We start from the raw sequence: 19,211 nt of genomic DNA on the forward strand, positions 1-19,211 counted from the left end.
AAAGTAAAGCCACTGTTCTGTAAAACTGAGTTAGTCTATTTATCTATTTATGCTAACATTACCACAAATGCCTGTTGCTGTATTGGTTGAGATGACTGCAGATAACGATAAATTTGCGAGATGAACCACTGATGTAGTGCAGACAAAATAAAGTTAATTACTGTAAGCTTAAAAATATAATTGACACCCACTTTTGATAAAATCTTTGATCTATGTCCATGAGTAACCTCAAACGCGCATATGTATGGGCGTGGTGAAAAAATGCGGAACTACCTGCTATTACTGGCTGTAGTTTTAAGCCTCTGGCCAAAAAAGCCTCCGATGACGCAAAATGACGATTTTTGCATCATCGGAGGCTTTTTTACAGAATAAAAATGCATAAATCTCTCATCTCGGGCTGATATGAAGGGGGATAGCACGGTAATTCGAAAATACTATTGGTATTCTACTAATACAAAGCTTAATGCTAAATCCTGAAGTAACCCTTTAACCTTTTTGCATTTTGCATGACACCTAACTTTTTCTGCAGCAGTTTGTTTCTGCTATAAAGGCGGCATTGAAGGTACTATATCTGCGTTTCGCCTGTACTCACCCAAACTTGTACTTTACATGAATGCGAGTGCATTAGGAGGTAGTTGTGAATCGCAGGTGTTTTATTTAGGAGATATGGTCATGACCGCAGCGGTGATAAGCAGTGTTGCCAGGTTTTCACAACAAAACCCACCCAATTGCTACACAAAACTAGCCCAATCGCATATCACAAATCGCATAAAATCCACGTTTTTGGTGGGACTCCCCAGATAAAAGTTGCATTACAGGGGCTAAATATGTTATTTGGGGTTGTAATGTCTGTACAAAAATCAGTCTTAGCCAACCAACTTTGGAATTTTCAAAATGCTTTTAGCCTCTTGAACTGTGCATGTAAATTACGAATCAGCTCCGGCCGGTCTAGGAGAGACTGTGACTTTGGCATCTTTGTAGCCCATAAGAGGCTATGCAGAAGGCCCCAGTCCCCAGCTCTGGGGACTTCAAAGAAAAATCACCCCATGTGGGTTAAGGACCATGTGGTCAGATTCCAGACACCAGCCAAAACCTAATACACACACACACACACACACACACACACACACACACACACAGAGAGACACACAAACACGCATGAAGATTGTACAAAATATGACTGTGCCAAAGTGTGCCCGCCGTTGTATGTCAAATTGCATTTATGTATCCGTAGAGTATAAGCTTAGCTATGACTGTAGTTGTGTTAGTTTTTATTCTAAACAATAAAATTTGAGTATAAACTGTATCTTCCCTTTTATGTTTTTGCCACCTAACAAGATTGGTTTCTTTGTAAAGCTCTCTTTATGCCTTATTTGACAATGTATGTCACATTACTGTAAAATGCATTGTTCTATTTTTAATGCTACTTCGAAGAAAAATGTACTCTGATCTAACACTTCATAAATTATGCAAATCGAGCCGCAAGACAAGACAAAGAAAATGTTTTCCCGCCAAAATTGCACCCTTACCATTGGCTGTTTCAACCAAGGAGGCGTGTTGGCTTGTTTTTCCATAAAAGACAACCACATGCATTTTTCCTTTGTCCCTCGTCTCTCGTTTGTCTCAATTGTTCCTTGCCCTCTCATGCACGTCTCTCCCGGACGTCTCGGCGACCACGCTTCCATCACACGCTCATCTTTCGGGACGACCATCTCCGGCGAAACAAACTTTCAAGTCCTCAGTTCAAATCTTCCCATGGAAACGAAAGAAGCCAACGAACTGCAGCCGCACTGAACCGAAACTCAGCACGCAAACTAACGCAAGTAGCCTACCGCTTCTCTCTATCTTAGATGCGATAAGTCATACGACCTAACCAAGTGATACTGATTCTTTGCTAGCTCTCAAGGACTGTTAGTAAGTTTTGCTACTTGTTTTCTCTATTTTCCTGTCTTTACTTTTGCTTTTGTATATATGTATATCCTCTGTGTATATTTAGATGTATAACCTCTGTATTAGTAGTTTCATATATTAAACACATTATATTCATGTGTAGTGAACAGCACATTCTAGGGCCCAGTTTACGGCCGGGCCCCTCTCTGTCGTAACAGCGGACAAAGGTTTGCTACATTTTGATTGGATCTTGGTGGCCTAACACAAACAAACTGTCCAACGGCATCAGATAAAGATGTAAGGACAACATCCAGACACCTCTTAGAGGGCAAGAAGAAGACCTCTTGTACCAAGCTGGGAAAGCACAGGACTTCTCATTGGTCCACAGGCAGTTTCTGCCCTTCACCCATCTAGACACTACCTCCTTAGGTTGGCCACAGACCCGCCATAAAAATTAAAATAAAAAATAAAAATAAAAAAAGAGAGATCACAAAGATCCATCCAAATCCATTAAAAACTATGTTTGAAAACCTTGGAACTGATTCAAACTACACATCTATTTCATACTTATTCACAGAAATAAGTATTCTCAGTGACAGCTATTTGTAGTGCAACATCTGATACAAATTCAGCTGTTAATGTACAATTGAATGACAGTTCAATCTTTTTCCATGATGTTTAGTCTCTATTTGTTTAGAATATTGCCAAAGGTATTCTGGTGGTGGTTTGGAAAGTGAGAAATGCATTGGTAAACTTTAAAGACACTGTAAAGACTTTCAACTTTGTGCTTTATGCAAATGAGTTCCACAGGGGAGAGAAGGGTGGGCCACACTGTGTGTGTTCCCTCTGATGCCAGCAGCCCTCGAATGGAGAAACGCCAAAATGCAATCTCCTCCTCATCGGAAAGGGATAAAGGTACCCTTTCTACAGACACTCCTTGTTCTGAGTCTGTCCGTCAAAGGGGATAGACATTAACAGATACACAGTTCTGAGTCTGTCCGTCAAAGGGGATAGACATTAACAGATATACAGTTCTGAGTCTGTCCGTCAAAGGGGATAGACATTAACAGATAGACCGTTCTGAGTCTGCCTGTCAAAGGGAAAAGACACAACAGATACACGGTTCTGGGTCCCAACTCTGTAAGGAGTGAGAAATTAACAGATATCGTTCTGAGTCTCCCATAGGAGAAGACAGAACAGATACAACACAGTTCTGAGCCTCTGGTCCATCCAGAGAGACAACAACAGATCCCGTGATCTGAGCCTACAGTTTGTGAGGCAGCAACAGAGACGACCACGTTCTGAGCCTCTAAGCTTGCGAGGAAAGAGACATCAACAAACACTACGTTCAGAGTTTCCGTCCAGCGAGACAGTAACGACATCTGCAACAAGGTTAAGCTCGGGAGAGCAAACCTTCACTTCAAGGTACCTTCGTCTGCGTGTTCCAGATTGTTAAGGACCTTCTGCACCTACACCAGGGCCTCATCTGCGTGTTCCAGATTTTAGGACCCTTTGGTGCTCCAGGAGATCAGCATCCCACAGAGCTTCGTGTTCAAGACTGTTGAAACAGATTCTGGCTCCTCTCCCCACTGCATTGTCACCCAGCACAACCAGTGGAAGACGTCACCGTCATCGGACTTGACCAAGTGGAACGTAAATATCACTTAACCAAACCTCTTTCCAGAGACCTTGGCATTGTTGTATATTATCAGTATATAATTTCCTAATTTCCATTAGATGTAATATAGCTGATGTTAGTTAATAACAAATAATCTTTCGTTTATTTGTTTGGTGCATAATAAGGTTCTCCACCTTATTATTTTCAGAGAAACAGTTTATCTTTCCATAAGATAGCGTAACTCTTCCATAGCCACACCCAACTTAATCACTTGTATTCTATGTATCTTATGCACTTTATTCCTTTATCATTCATGGTACTCATTTAGTAGTTGTGTTAGTTATTCTTGTTTATCTTTTGTTAATACAATTTATTTTATTACACTTGTGTCTTCCTTGTGCTGATAATACAGAAAAGGCTCTACAAGTTAGCAATTTCACCAATCTTTCAGATAAATCAGCTGACCACTTTACATTAGTTCTAAATGAATGAAAGCCCCTGTTGGGAGTGTTCTCATACTGCCAATGGTAAAAGACCTTGACTGGTGCCCTGAACTAGGGAAACGGGGGGAAGTGGTCATCTGATGTACTCATAATCACACCTTAAGTGACGAGTGATCCTAAAATCACAACGTAAGCGGTGACGTGAGTACCAATCCCTACTTTACTTCGCGTCCTTGGATGGACAAAGTAAAAATCACTACACATGCTCGGTTGTTCTGCTGCTCATTCAGAAAAACCAAGTCACTTCTACGTTTTCGATCTGGCAACACTGCTTTATGCTTTGATGCTATAATAGAAAGTTATTCTCGTGGCCAGAGAATAACATTCTTTTTATAATAGTCTGTGAGAAAACTAATGGTTTGCTGAGCAAACTAGGACAGTATTTCTAAAACAACTATTAAACTACAACTAATCATATGTGCAATTTATTATAATCCGTTGTAATTAATTCACAATATATGTGCATAATTCCCTCTTGGGTCGACATATATCATAATTAATCATAACACTTTATGATTTATTAAATATATATTTCACCCATGATTTGAGCTAAATTGATTACATACCTGTAAAGTGAATTTGTTACAGGGTTGCTTCAACCCATGGATATGCAAAACAACCCACTGCAACTGTGTAAAGTAGCCCAATTATGTGGGAAAACCACAGACTTGGCTACACTGGTGATGAGGCTAAAACCAACACATCCAGTGCAAGTTGAATTTATCCGCTGTATTGACAAAACCTTTATGAAGGTTACTTGTGGCTTTTTGTGTGCTTGACCTTAACTGAGACTTGAGAGGCTGTTGTGTTAACCTTGATTTATTGCAGTGTTGAGGTGTTCAGTTTTTATTTTATTTTTGAAAATAAACATTTCTCATCAATCAAATCAATTGTTTTTTTCACTGGCATGTCTTTCAGGTGTTGAGGACTAGTGCATCTTTGAGCCTGAATGAGCCTGAATTCAGCATGAATGAGCAAAATACTTAAGTACAATTAAAATCAGATACTCCAAGACTTTTACTCAAGTTGTATTAGAATTAGTCACTTTTAACTTGTCATTTTTGCTGTCAGGTATCTGTACTTTTATTCAAGAATGGTTTTCAGGTACTCTTTACACCTCTGCTCTTTCCACAGCGACGACTTTTAAATCAGTTCTCTTTCGAGTGAATCCTCATGTGGCCCTTAAGGTCACCTTTAAATCTGAAACTCTTTCCACACTGGCCACATATGAATGGCTTCTCTCCAGTGTGAATATTCATGTGGGAATAAAGGGTCAATTTATGTCTGAAACTCTTTCCACACTGACCACATGTAAAAGGCTTCTCTCCAGTGTGAATATAAATGTGTTCCCTGAGGCTTGGTTCCCGTGTGAAGCCCTTACCGCACAGAGTGCAGGTGTAAGGCTTTTCTCCAGTGTGAGTTCTCATGTGGACTTTAAGGTTTCCATTCTCACTGAAACTCTGTCCACACTGTTGGCAGGTGAAAGGCTTTTCTCCAGAGTGAGTTCTCATGTGGACCTTAAGGCTTCCTTTATTTGTGAAACTCTTTCCACATTGCAGGCAGGTGAAAGGTTTCTCTCCAGTGTGAATTCTCATGTGGTCTTTAAGGTTTTTTTTTACAGTAAAACTCTGTCCACATTGATGGCAGGCAAATGGGCTCTCTCCAGTGTGAATTCTCATGTGGACTACAAGGTTTCCTTTTTGAATGAAACTCTGTCCACACTGTTGGCAGATGTAAGGCTTTTCTCCAGTGTGAATTCTCATGTGGTCTTTAAGGTTTCCTTTTACAGTGAAACTCTGTCCACACTGTTGGCAGATGTAAGGCTTTTCTCCAGTGTGAATTCTCATGTGGTATTTAAGGCTCCCTTTTTGACTGAAACTCTTCCCACATTGCTGGCAGGTATATGGCTTTTCTCCAGTATGAATTCTCATGTGGTCTTTAAGATTTCCTTTATGTGTAAAACTCTTTCCACACTGTTGGCAGGTGTAAAAAGCCTTCTCTCGATTGTGAATTCTCATGTGGATATTAAGTTTTCCTTTTCCACTGAAACTCTGTCCACATTGTTGGCAGGTGTAAGGCTTTTCTCCAGTATGAATTCTCATGTGGACTTTAAGGTTTTTTTTAAGTGTGAAACTTTTTCCACACTGTTGGCAAGTGAAGGGGCTCTCTCTAGTGTGAACTCTCAAGTGGACTTGTAGGTTTCTATGTTGATCAAAACTCTTTCCACACTGCTGGCAGGTGGAATAACTTTTAGTTCCTTTCTTTTGAGCTCTTTTTCGTGAGGAAGACATTTTAGCCTGTGTCGATCTTTCCCCAGTCATGAAATTGTGATGTTTGTCATAATGTTCTTTCTCTTCTTCCCTTTCATTAAGTTCATGACTCGCCTCTTTCAGTGCCATCAGGTCTAGGGCAAAAATAGACATAAAATAATATAATGCATAACAACAACATGTATGATCTACACCCTATCATTTGGATCAGGGATGGGCAGCTTTGGTTCTGGAGGGCCACTGTCTTGCAGAGTAAAGTTTAATCCTTAATCTAATACACCTACCCATAATTTAAGCAGTCCTGAAGAATTGGGGTTAAATTTTGGGTTTGGGATCAATTTTGCAGATGTGTTTGATCAAGGATGGAGCTAAACTCTGCCAATACTCTATACACCAGAGGTTTTCAAACCTGGTCCAAAGGGACCCACCACTGCACATTTGTATGTCCTCTTTATTTTTAAACCTGGTGAAGATCATCAGCTTGATAGAAGAGAGCTGACATTGATGAAGGATTTTGCAGCTTTAATCGCAAACTACTATTCCTGTGCCCGGTTGCATGAAAGCCCTTAAGTTAAGAAAACCCTTAGTTATAAGGTTAAGGGTAACCTTAGTGAAACAAGGGTTGCAAGAAAAAAACCCTTAAGGCTTCCACTAGTATTTCTCTTAATTGCTTAAGTGATCCCTTAAGTTCTGTTATGCATTGCAACAAAGTCTTTAGTAATTATTTAGCCCTAAAAAATTAAGGGATCAAATCAGGTCTCTTAAGTCATCTGCTAAACTCAAACACAATGGATGATTTCATGTGTATTTTTAGCAAATTAAATAAGCCTGTTAGGAATATGGCATGAAACAGTGTGTATTTTAAAAAATAAGACTGGAAGAAACAAAGTGGGCTTTGAATGGGGATTCCCTTTAAGGTGTACTTGGCTTTTCAACAAGCAAGTACCTCCAGATTCTAAAGCTGGACTGGTACATTAAATTACTGTGATTAATGGTTCATTCAGGTCAGGTCTTATGAAATGCACATTTTGCTAGAAAAGCTCATTTCATTACCGCTCTTAAAACTCTCGTTTCCTTTCTTTCTGCAATGTGTATGAATGTGTGTGCGTGTTAGATTAGTTTGTCATTTAACATAATTTAACGTCTTCCCAAACCGGTCCTGGAGGACCCCCAGCCCTGCACCTTTTGTATGTCTCCCTCATATATCACACCTGATTCAACTCATGTGCTCATTAGTAGATACAGCAAGACCTGAAATGTGAGTTAGAAATAGGGAGATATACAAAATGTGCAGGGCTGGGGGTCCTTCAGGACCAGTTTGGGAACCACTGACTTAAACTGTCGATCTTAAAGTTACCATGCTACTAAATAGTGTTTTCACAATAGTTGGATATTCATATCCGCTACAAGAGCTTATTACGGCACGAGCAAATGAATGCTGGACAATTCAGTTGCTCGGTCGTAAACTAAGTGACCTTTTTATAATTCCCTAAAAATTAATTATTTTATTTGAGCTGATTTGCTCCTACATGTTGATGCATGAGTACAAGACTTAAGGGGTTAAAAGACAGACTTGAGGGGTTAAAAGTGCTCGGCCCGGCTTAGATCTCCTAGTGCGAGTATTTCTGTTTCAAAACACATTTTAATTCATTATCAAAAATCATCTTATCAAAAATGTATATCATCCAGGAAAAGTCGTTACCTCTTTCCCTGCCATTGATGAGATTTTCTGTAATTTATGACACCACGCTTTCCCGCCATTGACAGAATTTTCCAGCAGTCTATGTTTTCACTTATATGTAAATGTGAACTTGTGAAATAAGTATATGAAACATAGTTATTCGTATTTGGCATGCTGTCCGGGGGGGAGGGCTCTGAGCTCGGATATTTTGGCCCGAACCCAGAGTACTCCCCCCAGTTGTGGTAAAAGTAGATAGATTGAAGTGAGGAGATGATGAGGTATGAAAAGTACAACATGCAAGATTTGGGGGGTGGATGGATGTAATCTATGAATCCGATCCAGACATGGTCTTTAAAAAAAACCTTGATTTTCTCAGCTTATTGGTCAAAATGTTGCTATTTTTAAATGAAACTTAGATTAAACTTTATTAAAGTTAATAAAAAGATTGGGGGTTATATGAGTCAACATTCAGAGTGTGAAAAAGAAACACTGAATCAGTGTTAAGTAGATAATTAAGTGATGATTGAGCATTAGTGATGAACACCTGCCATTAATAAGCAGAATAACTAACACACAGGAGCGTTTGAAAGCAGGCATCTATTGTGGATCAGTCCACTGACAGACGGATGCTTTCAAACACTCCCATGGGTTGATCATTGTATCCAATCACAGGCATATCCGATGAGTGCGTCAACACAATGGCCAATCAGAGGTGTTTATGAATCCACTCAACAGCGCTCAAAGTGTCAGATTTTTTTTTAATTTCAGCACTGACGTGATACTAAAGCATGTACTTTTGTCAACTCTTGTTTGCAAGTATGTGTCTGAAGTGAAGCAGAAGAAATTTATCCAGTGGTGGAGAGTAGACATGACCTGGAGGATCATATATGAGCTAATCTCAGTATAAAAATCCACCTGTTACTAAAAGTCCTCTTGTACGAGACATGAATTGCCTGACCGGGTCACAGAATAAGTAAAGCTACTTTAATGATAATAATAAAAAAATATATATATTTGCAAGCAGTGATTAACAGAGCCAAGCACAACAGAGGCAAAATGAGGATCAAAACACACATGGAGCATCAACACCAACTACCAAAATAGCAATTTTAAATTAAATTTTTGGTGATTTTTGCCTTTATTGTGACTGGACCATAGAGAGTGGTCAGGAAGTAAGGTGGGACTGCCCATGAGGATATCGGCGCCAACAACAACAAAAATAGCAATTTTAGGCATTTGTGTATGTAAATGACAACCATGATAATTTTGTCACAATAATCACGATATGTCATTTTCATACCAATTCACCTCTAGCCTCAATCTGCCAATTCTTACTGATTTCCAACCTACACCTGAGCCACAAATGACAAGGTAAATATTGTTCACTGGTTTCATCAAATATTAGCAGTTCACTCAGTTCTACTTCAAAATGTTTCACACACTTCCCCTGCTGACTTTCCTCCATATGACACACACACATAAAATGATTATTGATATCCACCTTATTCCTGACTAGCCTACTGTGTTTCAAATTATGGGTGTCACTTCCGGTTTGGGGAACTTCCATTTAAAAAGACTGAAACTAATAATTTCAAATCATAAGGTTGCTCTACAAATAAAGCTTATCCGTCAGTTTCACTGAATGAGTTGTCAATTTTTCTTTCATGTTTTATTTTCATACATCATGAGAATAATGTAACGCTTGATATTTTAACATGTTATAACAAGAATATCTATGGTAAGAGCTCTATTCAGTCACTGCTTTCTATCCTTGTGATCATTTTATTTTGTCCCTTTGCATTTCACTGTAATAGTATGAAAAAGGACAACATATACTGCATATTTGTGGTCTGTTCTCCCGATATAATTTACGATATATCCCATTAATAATTCACTGGAATGCACAAAGAATCTCTCGTTTTTCTCCTCAAAGCCTTATGTCTCTTTCCAGGTTTGTTATCACAAGTAAATACAATTTATTATCTGTAAAAATGATGGAAATCACTTTGAAATAGTATCACACAATGCTGAAGTTTATGAATTTCTTTTTTTTTTTATAAGGCAACATATATTACATAATACAGATATACATCACTAGTTATATTTAACCCGTTATTGCGGTGGAAAGAATCGCACTTTTTTTTATGGTCTGTTGAAAGTACCTTGTTGATGCTTTTACACTTTTAAATGTTCTTGTACTGTTCATTGGTTGAAGGGTGAGTAGAATAATGTTATCTCATTGTACCCAGTTAATAAAATGTATTATTGCATTCATAGGGTGAGCCTTTCACTGACTGTTTACAGCTTAACGGAAGTTACACCCATAATTCACGCAAAGCATCATGGGGCGTAGGAATAAGGTGGATAGGGATTGTTCAAAATAATAGGACTTATTTATTGCTTGATTTAATGTTTAATTACTGCCGTTTATGTTCAGGCATGTTAAAATAACTTTGGTAAAGTTGGTTTTATATTCGCACATTCGGACATCCGTATTCAATAGCCTTGTTAATCACACTACATTGGACATTCAGTGGACATTCACAAGTAAATATGCCATTAAGACAATACTTGCCTATTTTGATCGACTGTGAAAAATGCTGTAAGTTGACAATCGTTGGTTGTCAATATCATGTTGCTGCTTAAAATTCGCAAACATTAATTTATTGCACATTTATTGGAAAGTCTAATTTTATCAGAAGTCCGAATGTGCGAATATAAAACCAACTTTACCGAAGTCTGTTATAATATTAGTACAGCACTTTTGAGCATGAACAGAAAAATCTTACTTTTCCTTTGTTCACTATTCAGAAGTAGATATTGGGTTTAATGTTTTAGAAAATAATTGTAAAATAATTTGTTGTCTACTTATGTAATATTCTGTAAGATTATACTTCTGTATATTGTCTATTTCTGTAGAGCTGGACATTTTAATAAGGATCAAATGACTGAGTTCAGCTTTGAGAATAAAACCAACCTGTTTGTTCCTCAGTATCTTCATGTTTCACTCTGAATGATTCTACAATCTTTATGTCTTCAGTCTCCTCTTTAATAAACTCAATCTTCATGTCTTCAGTTTCCTCTTTAATAAGCGCCATCTTTAAGAAGAGAATAATTAAATAATAATATTCATCGTCTTCAATGACCTGGCTAGAAAAAAATCCCACAAAACTAACGCTGCAAATGAATAAACTTCATATTTAGACATTTAGGATCTATATTTGGTATTTAATGAGTTATAGGTTATATTTACACTTTGATGAAAACATGATTAGTTTGTTTGTAAGTTAATGTTTGTTCTCGTCCATGTTCACTGTTTGAGCAGCACGTGTCGTGATTCAATGAATCGATTCTCAAAGTATTTGATTCAATTGATTCAGAGTTGAAAAGTTCAGTTTCATCAGTGGATGAGCTTTACTCAGAAATATCCTTCATTACAGTTAGATAAAGAATCACAATGTTACATTAAATAGTAAATAAACTCATTTCACATCGCTTGTAAAAAATAATACCACAACTATAAATCAATGAACTGTTTCTATCGATTAAATACTTAAAACATACCTTTCTTAAGCAGAATCACAACAGATGCAGGAGCGCGGCGCAGTCTTGTGACGTCATGTCATAAATCCAAAATAAAAGTCCTGTTTAGACGCTGCACTGTCTACAATCACAGAAGTGCATAGAAATCCAACTGTTTTTTATCAGATAATCTTTTTTTATTATTATTAAAACAGTGACAAATATGATACAAACAAACATGTTAAAAAAATGTTGAGTTCATGTGTCCAAAGTGAAACACATTTAAAGTCAGTGTTTTACCAATTATATAAAATGTGGACAAGTTTATTTTAGTTTAAAGATGGGTATGAAATGTGTAAAAAGTATCTTTCAAGAAACAGTTTAAGTAAAAGAAGCAATCAAAATTAAATGTAATTCATTCAATACCAAAGATTATTGCTAAAAGTTTGAGTCAAATTAAAAATGTAATATTTCACATTTGTAATTAAATCAATAGCAAGTAAAGTCTTCAATTTTAAGGGTCATTTGTGTGAGTTGCTGCCTATGAAGTGATTATTTCTGCGATGTGGATGACTTATGACTTTTCAGATGTATTTAAATATAAAATATTATATAAATAATAACATTAAACAGGCCTATTTCATGGTTTCTCTAAATAATATTTTCTTAATTATCAAGCAGGCACATGAAAGTTCAATGAACAACATTTATGAATTGTGTGGCACAAACATGTTCATTCAACAGAATCCTTGGAGAAAATAACCTGTTTGATTTTTGGCCAGATTAAAGATACATTGTCTAGGAATTTACATATGTGGTGTATACTGAATTGAACAGGTCACAAACATTTTAAATACATTTGTCCTCAGCTTAAAGAAAACAAAATGTTTTGGATGGCTACCTCTCAGTTTAGTATACTTTGAATATCAACAGTTAAACACATTTAAGGGGAAATCCAGTTTTAATGCAAAAGGAAGCTGATGTGCATTCTAAAAAACAAAATAATTTGGATAATAATGTAGCTAGAAAATACAATAATATTCACACATCCCTTTTCCTAAACAATGGTTAAAAGGGCTGAAATCTTTTTTTTTTTTTTTTTTTGAGGATGTTACCATAGTTTTAGATTTTTTAAAACATTGCTACCTGAACATGCAGTTCTATTACAATATTCGCTGAAATAATTTCAACTGCTGACTCAATTATAAAGATGTCACTTGTTTCATAGATGAATCAACGTTTTTGAACAAATCTTTGTAATGAATGATTCAATGACAAATACATTTTTAACAATCATTTGTCGCCACCTACTGGTGTAACAATGTAATTAATGCAATCTTTATTTGAAGCATCAAGTTACTTTCAAAGGGTGATTTACTCTATTTTGTTCACTTCCATTTGGGATGGGGGACTGGTTGTCTTCCTTGGTTGCGAGGAGTTTGGGTTTGCTCCCTCTTGAAGTTTATTTATGTGTTTGTTGTTTTATTTTTGCAAAATGATCCACACATGCAAAGATGGTTGATAACACAACTGCAATAAAGTAACAGCCTATAGTTAACACTTGTTTACAAAGTGCCATGGGAAGTCAAACTATCTTAAGATAAAATGTTCTTATACTGAACATATTAATTCTTGGAGTACAGCCAGGTTTTACCTAATGGGCATATCTGTCATATTAGCAGAACACATTTTACACATGAAGATCCATGATTCTAACTTGGCCTTATGAAAAAGTAGTTCTTGTAATTGTTTAACACAGCATTTGTTACAATAAGGATATAATTAAAACTATACCATCGATGGCTTCACAGTTCATGCTTAGGGCAATGTTAACTTTTTTCTCTCTGTTTTTTTTTTTTTTTTTTTAAATCGATTGCCTTAATAGATTATATATTATAAATTCTAGGAAAGATGGTCATGAAAAGTTTAAAAAGCTTGTAGGATCATCATCATGTTTTCCTCTTTTCTTTTTAGTGGTTGGCTTTAGATCATGTTTGACTTTCGCCATAGCATTTTACTACATTCTCAATAGAATTCAAATGTCCCCAAATGGTTAGATTGCTGTGAGTCCTGTCGGACACAGGTGCTGCCATGCAGTGCTAGAGGAGTTTTTTTTTTTTTTTTCTTTTTTTTTTTTTTTTCAGTCAGCCAACCCAACATTTAGTCAAGCTGACTCGACTACGAAAAGACGAGTGTCTGACTACTTGACTGCGGTTCATCCACCGTTTAAAAAGTTTAAGTGCTGTACGTGATTTATTAAAATATATATATTTTTTTTAAATTAGGCCTAGCAAAAAAAAAAAAAAAAAAACAACTCGGCAAAAATGTTTCAATATGGCATGTCCATTTGATCTGTATTTGATTCATAAAGACAGTCGAATGGATTATTTTATGAAATGGATTCAAATTTCTCCACAAACTGCACATATGCCTATAGTAAACAAAAATTCTATTTGTGTATCTGCAGTGTCTGAGTTTTGGAATGACAAAGTTTTGAAATACAGAAGAAAAATCATTTTTAGATGGATGTAGACTGATATTTATTAAAGTCCCCAATAGTGATGTATGTCTTTGTGTTTTATTCTTTATCATACAGAGAATGGTGTTAAGGATCCCCGCATAGATCATGCCATTAGAGCTTGCAAGAAGATAGTCGCTGCTTTTTCCTACAGCTGGAAGAAAAGAAGAGAGCTGGGTGTAGCTCAGTCAGAGCTTGGCCTTCCCCCTCATCAGCTAACAACAATCCACAACCAGATGGGGCTCCCGCCAAAAGATGATTGAGCGATTCCTGGAACAGGAGAAGGCTATAGCCCGTGTCCTGGGGTCTGATGTTAAAAGCCGCCATCTTGTGCCCTCTTGGCCTTGTTCACAATATTGATTGAAACATTAGAAGTCAAATGTTAATTCTGCCCCCACATGAGAGGGCGATTGTAACAGCATATGGGGGCAATTGTTACAACACATATAATACCTTCATATAAATACCAATGACCACAATAAACTCCAGAGATTATAGATATAGTTAAAACTATTCAATATTCATTACATCCATATTATCCAGAACAATTGTTTAACTCTCCTTGCTGTTTTCCTTGATCTGACCTACTCAGTAAAATGAATACCCAAATTGAGAAGCAAAAACACTTTTTATTGGAATCTATCAATCTATTTTGATGTCCTTACTAAGCTAGACACAATTTTGATGGTGTCAGGGGCAATTGTAATGTCAACAAAGTGAGATGCCAGCTCCACATCTGAATCTCTCTAGCCAGGGCACAGTTTTTCTACATTTTTCTTATCTTTTAAAACCGTGTAAGATCCACTCCTTCAGTTCTTTACCATGATCTCATTTACAGGTGCTCTCCTCCCTTTCTCTTCCTGGAGTCTCCCAAGTACTCCCCATCATTTTTATGACAGTCACTTCATCAATTAAACTGCATATGTTGCTTATGCAAGAGATAATTCTCTTTGTAAGGGTGGCTGACTGCAAAATAGTCTACATCTTTTTACTTAATCTCTCATGGTGGAATTCTGCCAATTAAAGCTTCTTGTCAACCCTTTCTCATAGGCAAAATGAAACATAGTATCAAAAACAATCAACACTCCCCGGATGCAAGAAGCCTTTACATGACACCATTAATAATGATCTTATTCATTTCACATCCTCCTGTTGTCTGGTGGAAAACTACCAGACAAATATGCTTAGTGGCCAAGCTAACTTCTCGGATACATCTGACCCTTATAGTCATGTAGGCCAAGAGGCCTCAAAACACTTCTGGCTTTTATAGTAAGCAAACTAATTCTACAATTGTTTTCTATAAAATAGATAAAATACTCCATCACTAGCTAGTACGAATCTAATGTTTGACAAAAATATCAAATGTTAGACAACAGAATGGTCATCAAAACAAGACACATTTAAATTCATAGACATTAATGGTTAAGACAGTATGAGGGGAATGTAACAAATATGTAAAAAGAAGTAATGTTTTATATGAAATGTTTTTTTCTAGTGAATGTTTATAAAAGCTACTTAAATGCCCTAATTGAACTAAGGCTTAATCCTGGTTTAGGCTAAGCCCTGTCTGTGAAACCGGGCCTATATGTATGCAGTTACACCTTTTCCAATAAGGGACAATATTTGCCCTCTTAAATTGATTTTTTTCCAATGCATTTTTTTTACCTTTATAAATATCTTTATAAAATAAATAATGCTTTAAAAAAATTCAATAAATACAATGATGATAAAAACGAAATGTGATACTTTTAAATATTACATTAAAACTACCAGTATGTGGCTGTAAGTCACTGTTTTTATGAGTGAATCATCGAGTCATTCATTAGCCCTGTCCAAATACCTCAGACTTGCGGTCTTGGCCACTTGAGAGTGCGTGTACGCAACAGGAAGTGAGTGTGTGCAAGACTGTCCCATGTCTAAAAAATGCCCAAGTGCAGTGCCCGTAAGTTAAATTAATTATATAATACATATAATTTGGAAGTAAAATATAAAGTGTTGCACATTTTATTGATGCAAAGGTGGGTAGGCTATGTGTATTTTGTACTAACAGAAGACACAATATTAAAATTGTGTCTTATGTTAGTTACATAGCGACCACTGAACAGACATTTACAAGTGTATTTTAAAATGCAAAGCACTGAAACAAATCTCTGTAATCACTGAAAAAATCTCTGTAAACACTTGCATTTTTTTGCAAGGCTGTAAGTGTGTCCCATCGGGTAATCAAAAGTTCTACATACACTTGCAGTCTTCAGGCCCACTTGAACACTTGAGCCAAATACAGGAAATATGTCATGTAAGTAGACAAGTGGTCAAGTGCAAAGACTGCAAGTGTGGGTCTTTGGACAGGGCTATTCTTTCAGTATCAAAGCAAGCGGCTGTATTTATAAATGGTTCATTGAATCATTGCCGATTCGTTCAGAGCTGCAGATTCGTTCACGAAACAGCTTGTGTGCTGCAGTTCTGCTGTGGCTTTCGTTGCAAAATAGAGCAAAATACTGACAATACTGTTTAAAATGTTCATCACTTAATATTACCCTTTTGTTTGTTAAACTGTTGTATAAAATCAATGTCATATTTGAAATCGTGAGGATATTCGGGAAACTTCTTGCTTGTATAATATGATCAACATTAAAAACTAACTCCCAGAAGGGTATGCTTTTGTATCGAAGAGCATTTTAATCTAAAAGCTCTATGCAGTCTGTGTCTAATTGTTCTTCATGTAAATAAGCACTAAATCCCCACTTTTACAATATTGTCGCGAACAGCACTAATGTAGCACGATTTGCTGCTGTGGATGCAGTCAGTTTTGACCGCGAAAGATGAGGTAATTTGATTGAATGTCGTGTATTTACGGCATTTTAACTAATAGAAATACATGCCCACCCAGATGAAAAAATACTATAGTAATTTATAGTAAATACTATAGTGTTTTTGAACCATACTATAGTAAAGTACTTGAATTAATTTACTGTGGTAATTCTGTCATTAATTAATTAATATAGATAGCCTTTTGCTTGACTACGTTATCAAACAGCTAATAATGTGCTGCTAATGTTACACAAACCATGCTCCTGTTCTTCATCTCAGAGTCAGACAGCTGCCTTCTAACAATCAGTATCTTTACAAACGCTTTGAACAACTCAGAACGTCAGTGGAGAAAGGCTTATAGTTCATCATAACATCGTAATAGACTCGCTGTATTGATAAATTTACAACATTTTTCACATCAGCAGAAAATATACCAGGATAACCTGGCTTCTCTCGAGACTTTCCTGCTTCAGAGCGGTCATAGTTAATGATATGCTAAAGCCTGCCAGCACGTTGTTGTGATTGGTTACAAGGTAGACTGTGACGTCACAAACACCCACGATTTCAAACCGCGGGCTTTTGGTTAAACATAAAATTCTCAGCAGTGGTGCTGACTTATGAATTTGCACATGGTTTGTCTTAAAGCATATTAAAAACACTACATAGACATATAAACAACATTAAAAACTTGATTTTCACCACAGGGGGTCTTCTCTCATCATCTAGTATCATGAAAAAAAGGTCGTCAACGAACAATTTTCATCATAGTTTTCATTAACGAAATTCACACTGCTGTCTAGGCTGTGCCCCGGTATGGGTTGTGTCAAGCCATTTATTATTCTTGTTGTTTGTTGAGAAAAAGATTAAAGGTTTGCAATAAATGCGTTAAGAATCATACAACTGCAGCAGAGGAGGACTATTATTTGCTGTCCAGAATTGAGGAAGAACTCATGACGGCATGGTTTGATCCTCTGCTGACCAATCAGCAGAAAAGGGCGTTTAATTCCCGCTCACGTGTAGAAATCAAATATTCAAGCTGTTTATTCATTTTTCTACCTATAAATGAAAAACAAAAAATCAAACTGAATTCTCATTTTTCATTTTTTTTTAAACAAACAAAAAAGGAGCCATTTTATACTTTCAATATTAAATAAAAAAACGACTGAACAAATGATACACACATAATAATCTCACTATTTTTAACAACTGAAAAGCAACAAGTTCACCAGTAGCTTTACCATTTGGGTTCCCTGCCAATTATTGCAATTCTTTATCCTATTTGACTACCCGTGTATTGTGTGTAATCCACAGTGTTTCAAACACCACTGGCCCAACGAGAAAACATTAATCAGAAATAAGACATGGCATGTTTGTTTTACAGAATTCATAGTGAATTTTACAAGACCTTATTTTCATCTTATGTGTGCCAGTGCTTCTGTGCTATTTCTAAAAAGTGGTTTAAAAGTACTTTCTTTTTTCATATTTGCAGATGGAGAGTGTTTGAGAATGGTGGTATTGATGGGTTTTCATGGCTCATCCTTTACCTGGCTGCTGTAACAAATAACAGAGCTCAAACTTTACTGAAGAGTTTCCTGTCTGCAGTGGAGCAGTATGGTATTCCCTCTAGAGTCCACTCAGATAAGGGAGGGGAAAACGTTCTGAAGGCACGGTTCATGGTGACCAGTCATGGACTCAAACAGTCACATCACTGGAAGAAGCGTTCACAATCAGAGGTGCTTGACACTTTAATAAAGTAATTTGCTAAGTTAAGTTTCCAAATATTTGTATTATATTGAAATATTTTCTTTACAGAATTTTCTTAATTATAATTATAAATGACACAAATCAATACAATTATGAGTATTGACTTTGTACTTAAGTCCAGATGTTCCCACATTACTTTCTGGTACTTGGACTAAACAGTTTTTATTGGCTTTGGAACAGCTTTGGAACTATTCATGAAACATCAACATTAAATACAATGCAATTTCATTCATTGTATTTCTGCCCTATCCCAGAGCAAAGATCAGCGTTATTAACGTGTTAAAGTTAAAATAACTTATCCTAATACTTAGCCACATAGTTTGGACAAAATGGAGGACCGTCAAGGAACACCTGAGCAATTTTATTTTCACACAATAGCTGTTTGTCTTTATTGCGTTGTATTTAATTATTCTATATTTAATTAACATACAACAGTTCACAATTATTTGAACTCAACATGCCATCAGTTTTAATGATTCTCTATATTACAGCAGTCATAAACTGTGTTCGAAATCACCCCCTTTACCCTCATTCACTATCCCACTATTCACTATTCCCTACATTACTCCACTAATATAGTCCACTTGAAGGAGTGAATGAAACGACACTTGAGTGCGTAGGAACTGGGCTGCTA

General features: G+C 36.5%; 1 protein-coding gene across 3 annotated transcripts; it reads right to left on the reverse strand.

Annotated features, from left to right (window-relative positions):
• Nucleotides 1-4,017: 4,017 nt before the first annotated feature.
• On the reverse strand, nt 4,018-11,612 carry LOC125244455 (gastrula zinc finger protein XlCGF57.1-like). 3 transcript variants are annotated; one of them, XM_048154542.1, is made up of 3 exons: nt 11,527-11,612; nt 10,940-11,060; nt 4,018-6,415 (listed from the first exon to the last, which is right to left on the reverse strand). In XM_048154542.1, exons 2-3 carry the CDS (start codon nt 11,058-11,060, stop codon nt 5,160-5,162), a joined length of 1,377 nt encoding a protein of 458 aa, XP_048010499.1. In that variant the 5' UTR covers nt 11,527-11,612; the 3' UTR covers nt 4,018-5,159. The 3 variants fall into 3 exon arrangements, with proteins under 3 accessions (XP_048010499.1, XP_048010497.1, XP_048010503.1); XM_048154540.1 differs by lacking the exon at nt 11,527-11,612 and adding an exon at nt 11,216-11,507; XM_048154546.1 differs by lacking the exon at nt 11,527-11,612 and having other exon boundaries at nt 10,940-11,203.
• Nucleotides 11,613-19,211: the final 7,599 nt, after the last annotated feature.

This window comes from Megalobrama amblycephala, linkage group LG1 (genome assembly GCF_018812025.1).
Source record: "Megalobrama amblycephala isolate DHTTF-2021 linkage group LG1, ASM1881202v1, whole genome shotgun sequence".
Taxonomy (NCBI): domain Eukaryota; kingdom Metazoa; phylum Chordata; class Actinopteri; order Cypriniformes; family Xenocyprididae; genus Megalobrama; species Megalobrama amblycephala.

Coding starts and splice junctions, on each gene's coding strand:
- LOC125244455 (XM_048154542.1), bottom strand. CDS start 11,060: ATGGCGCTTATTAAAGAGGAAACTGAAGACATGAAGATTGAGTTTATT. Junction 6,416..10,939: donor AGATACTGAGGAACAAACAG/GTTGGTTTTATT, acceptor TTTTTGCCCTAG/ACCTGATGGCACTGAAAGAG.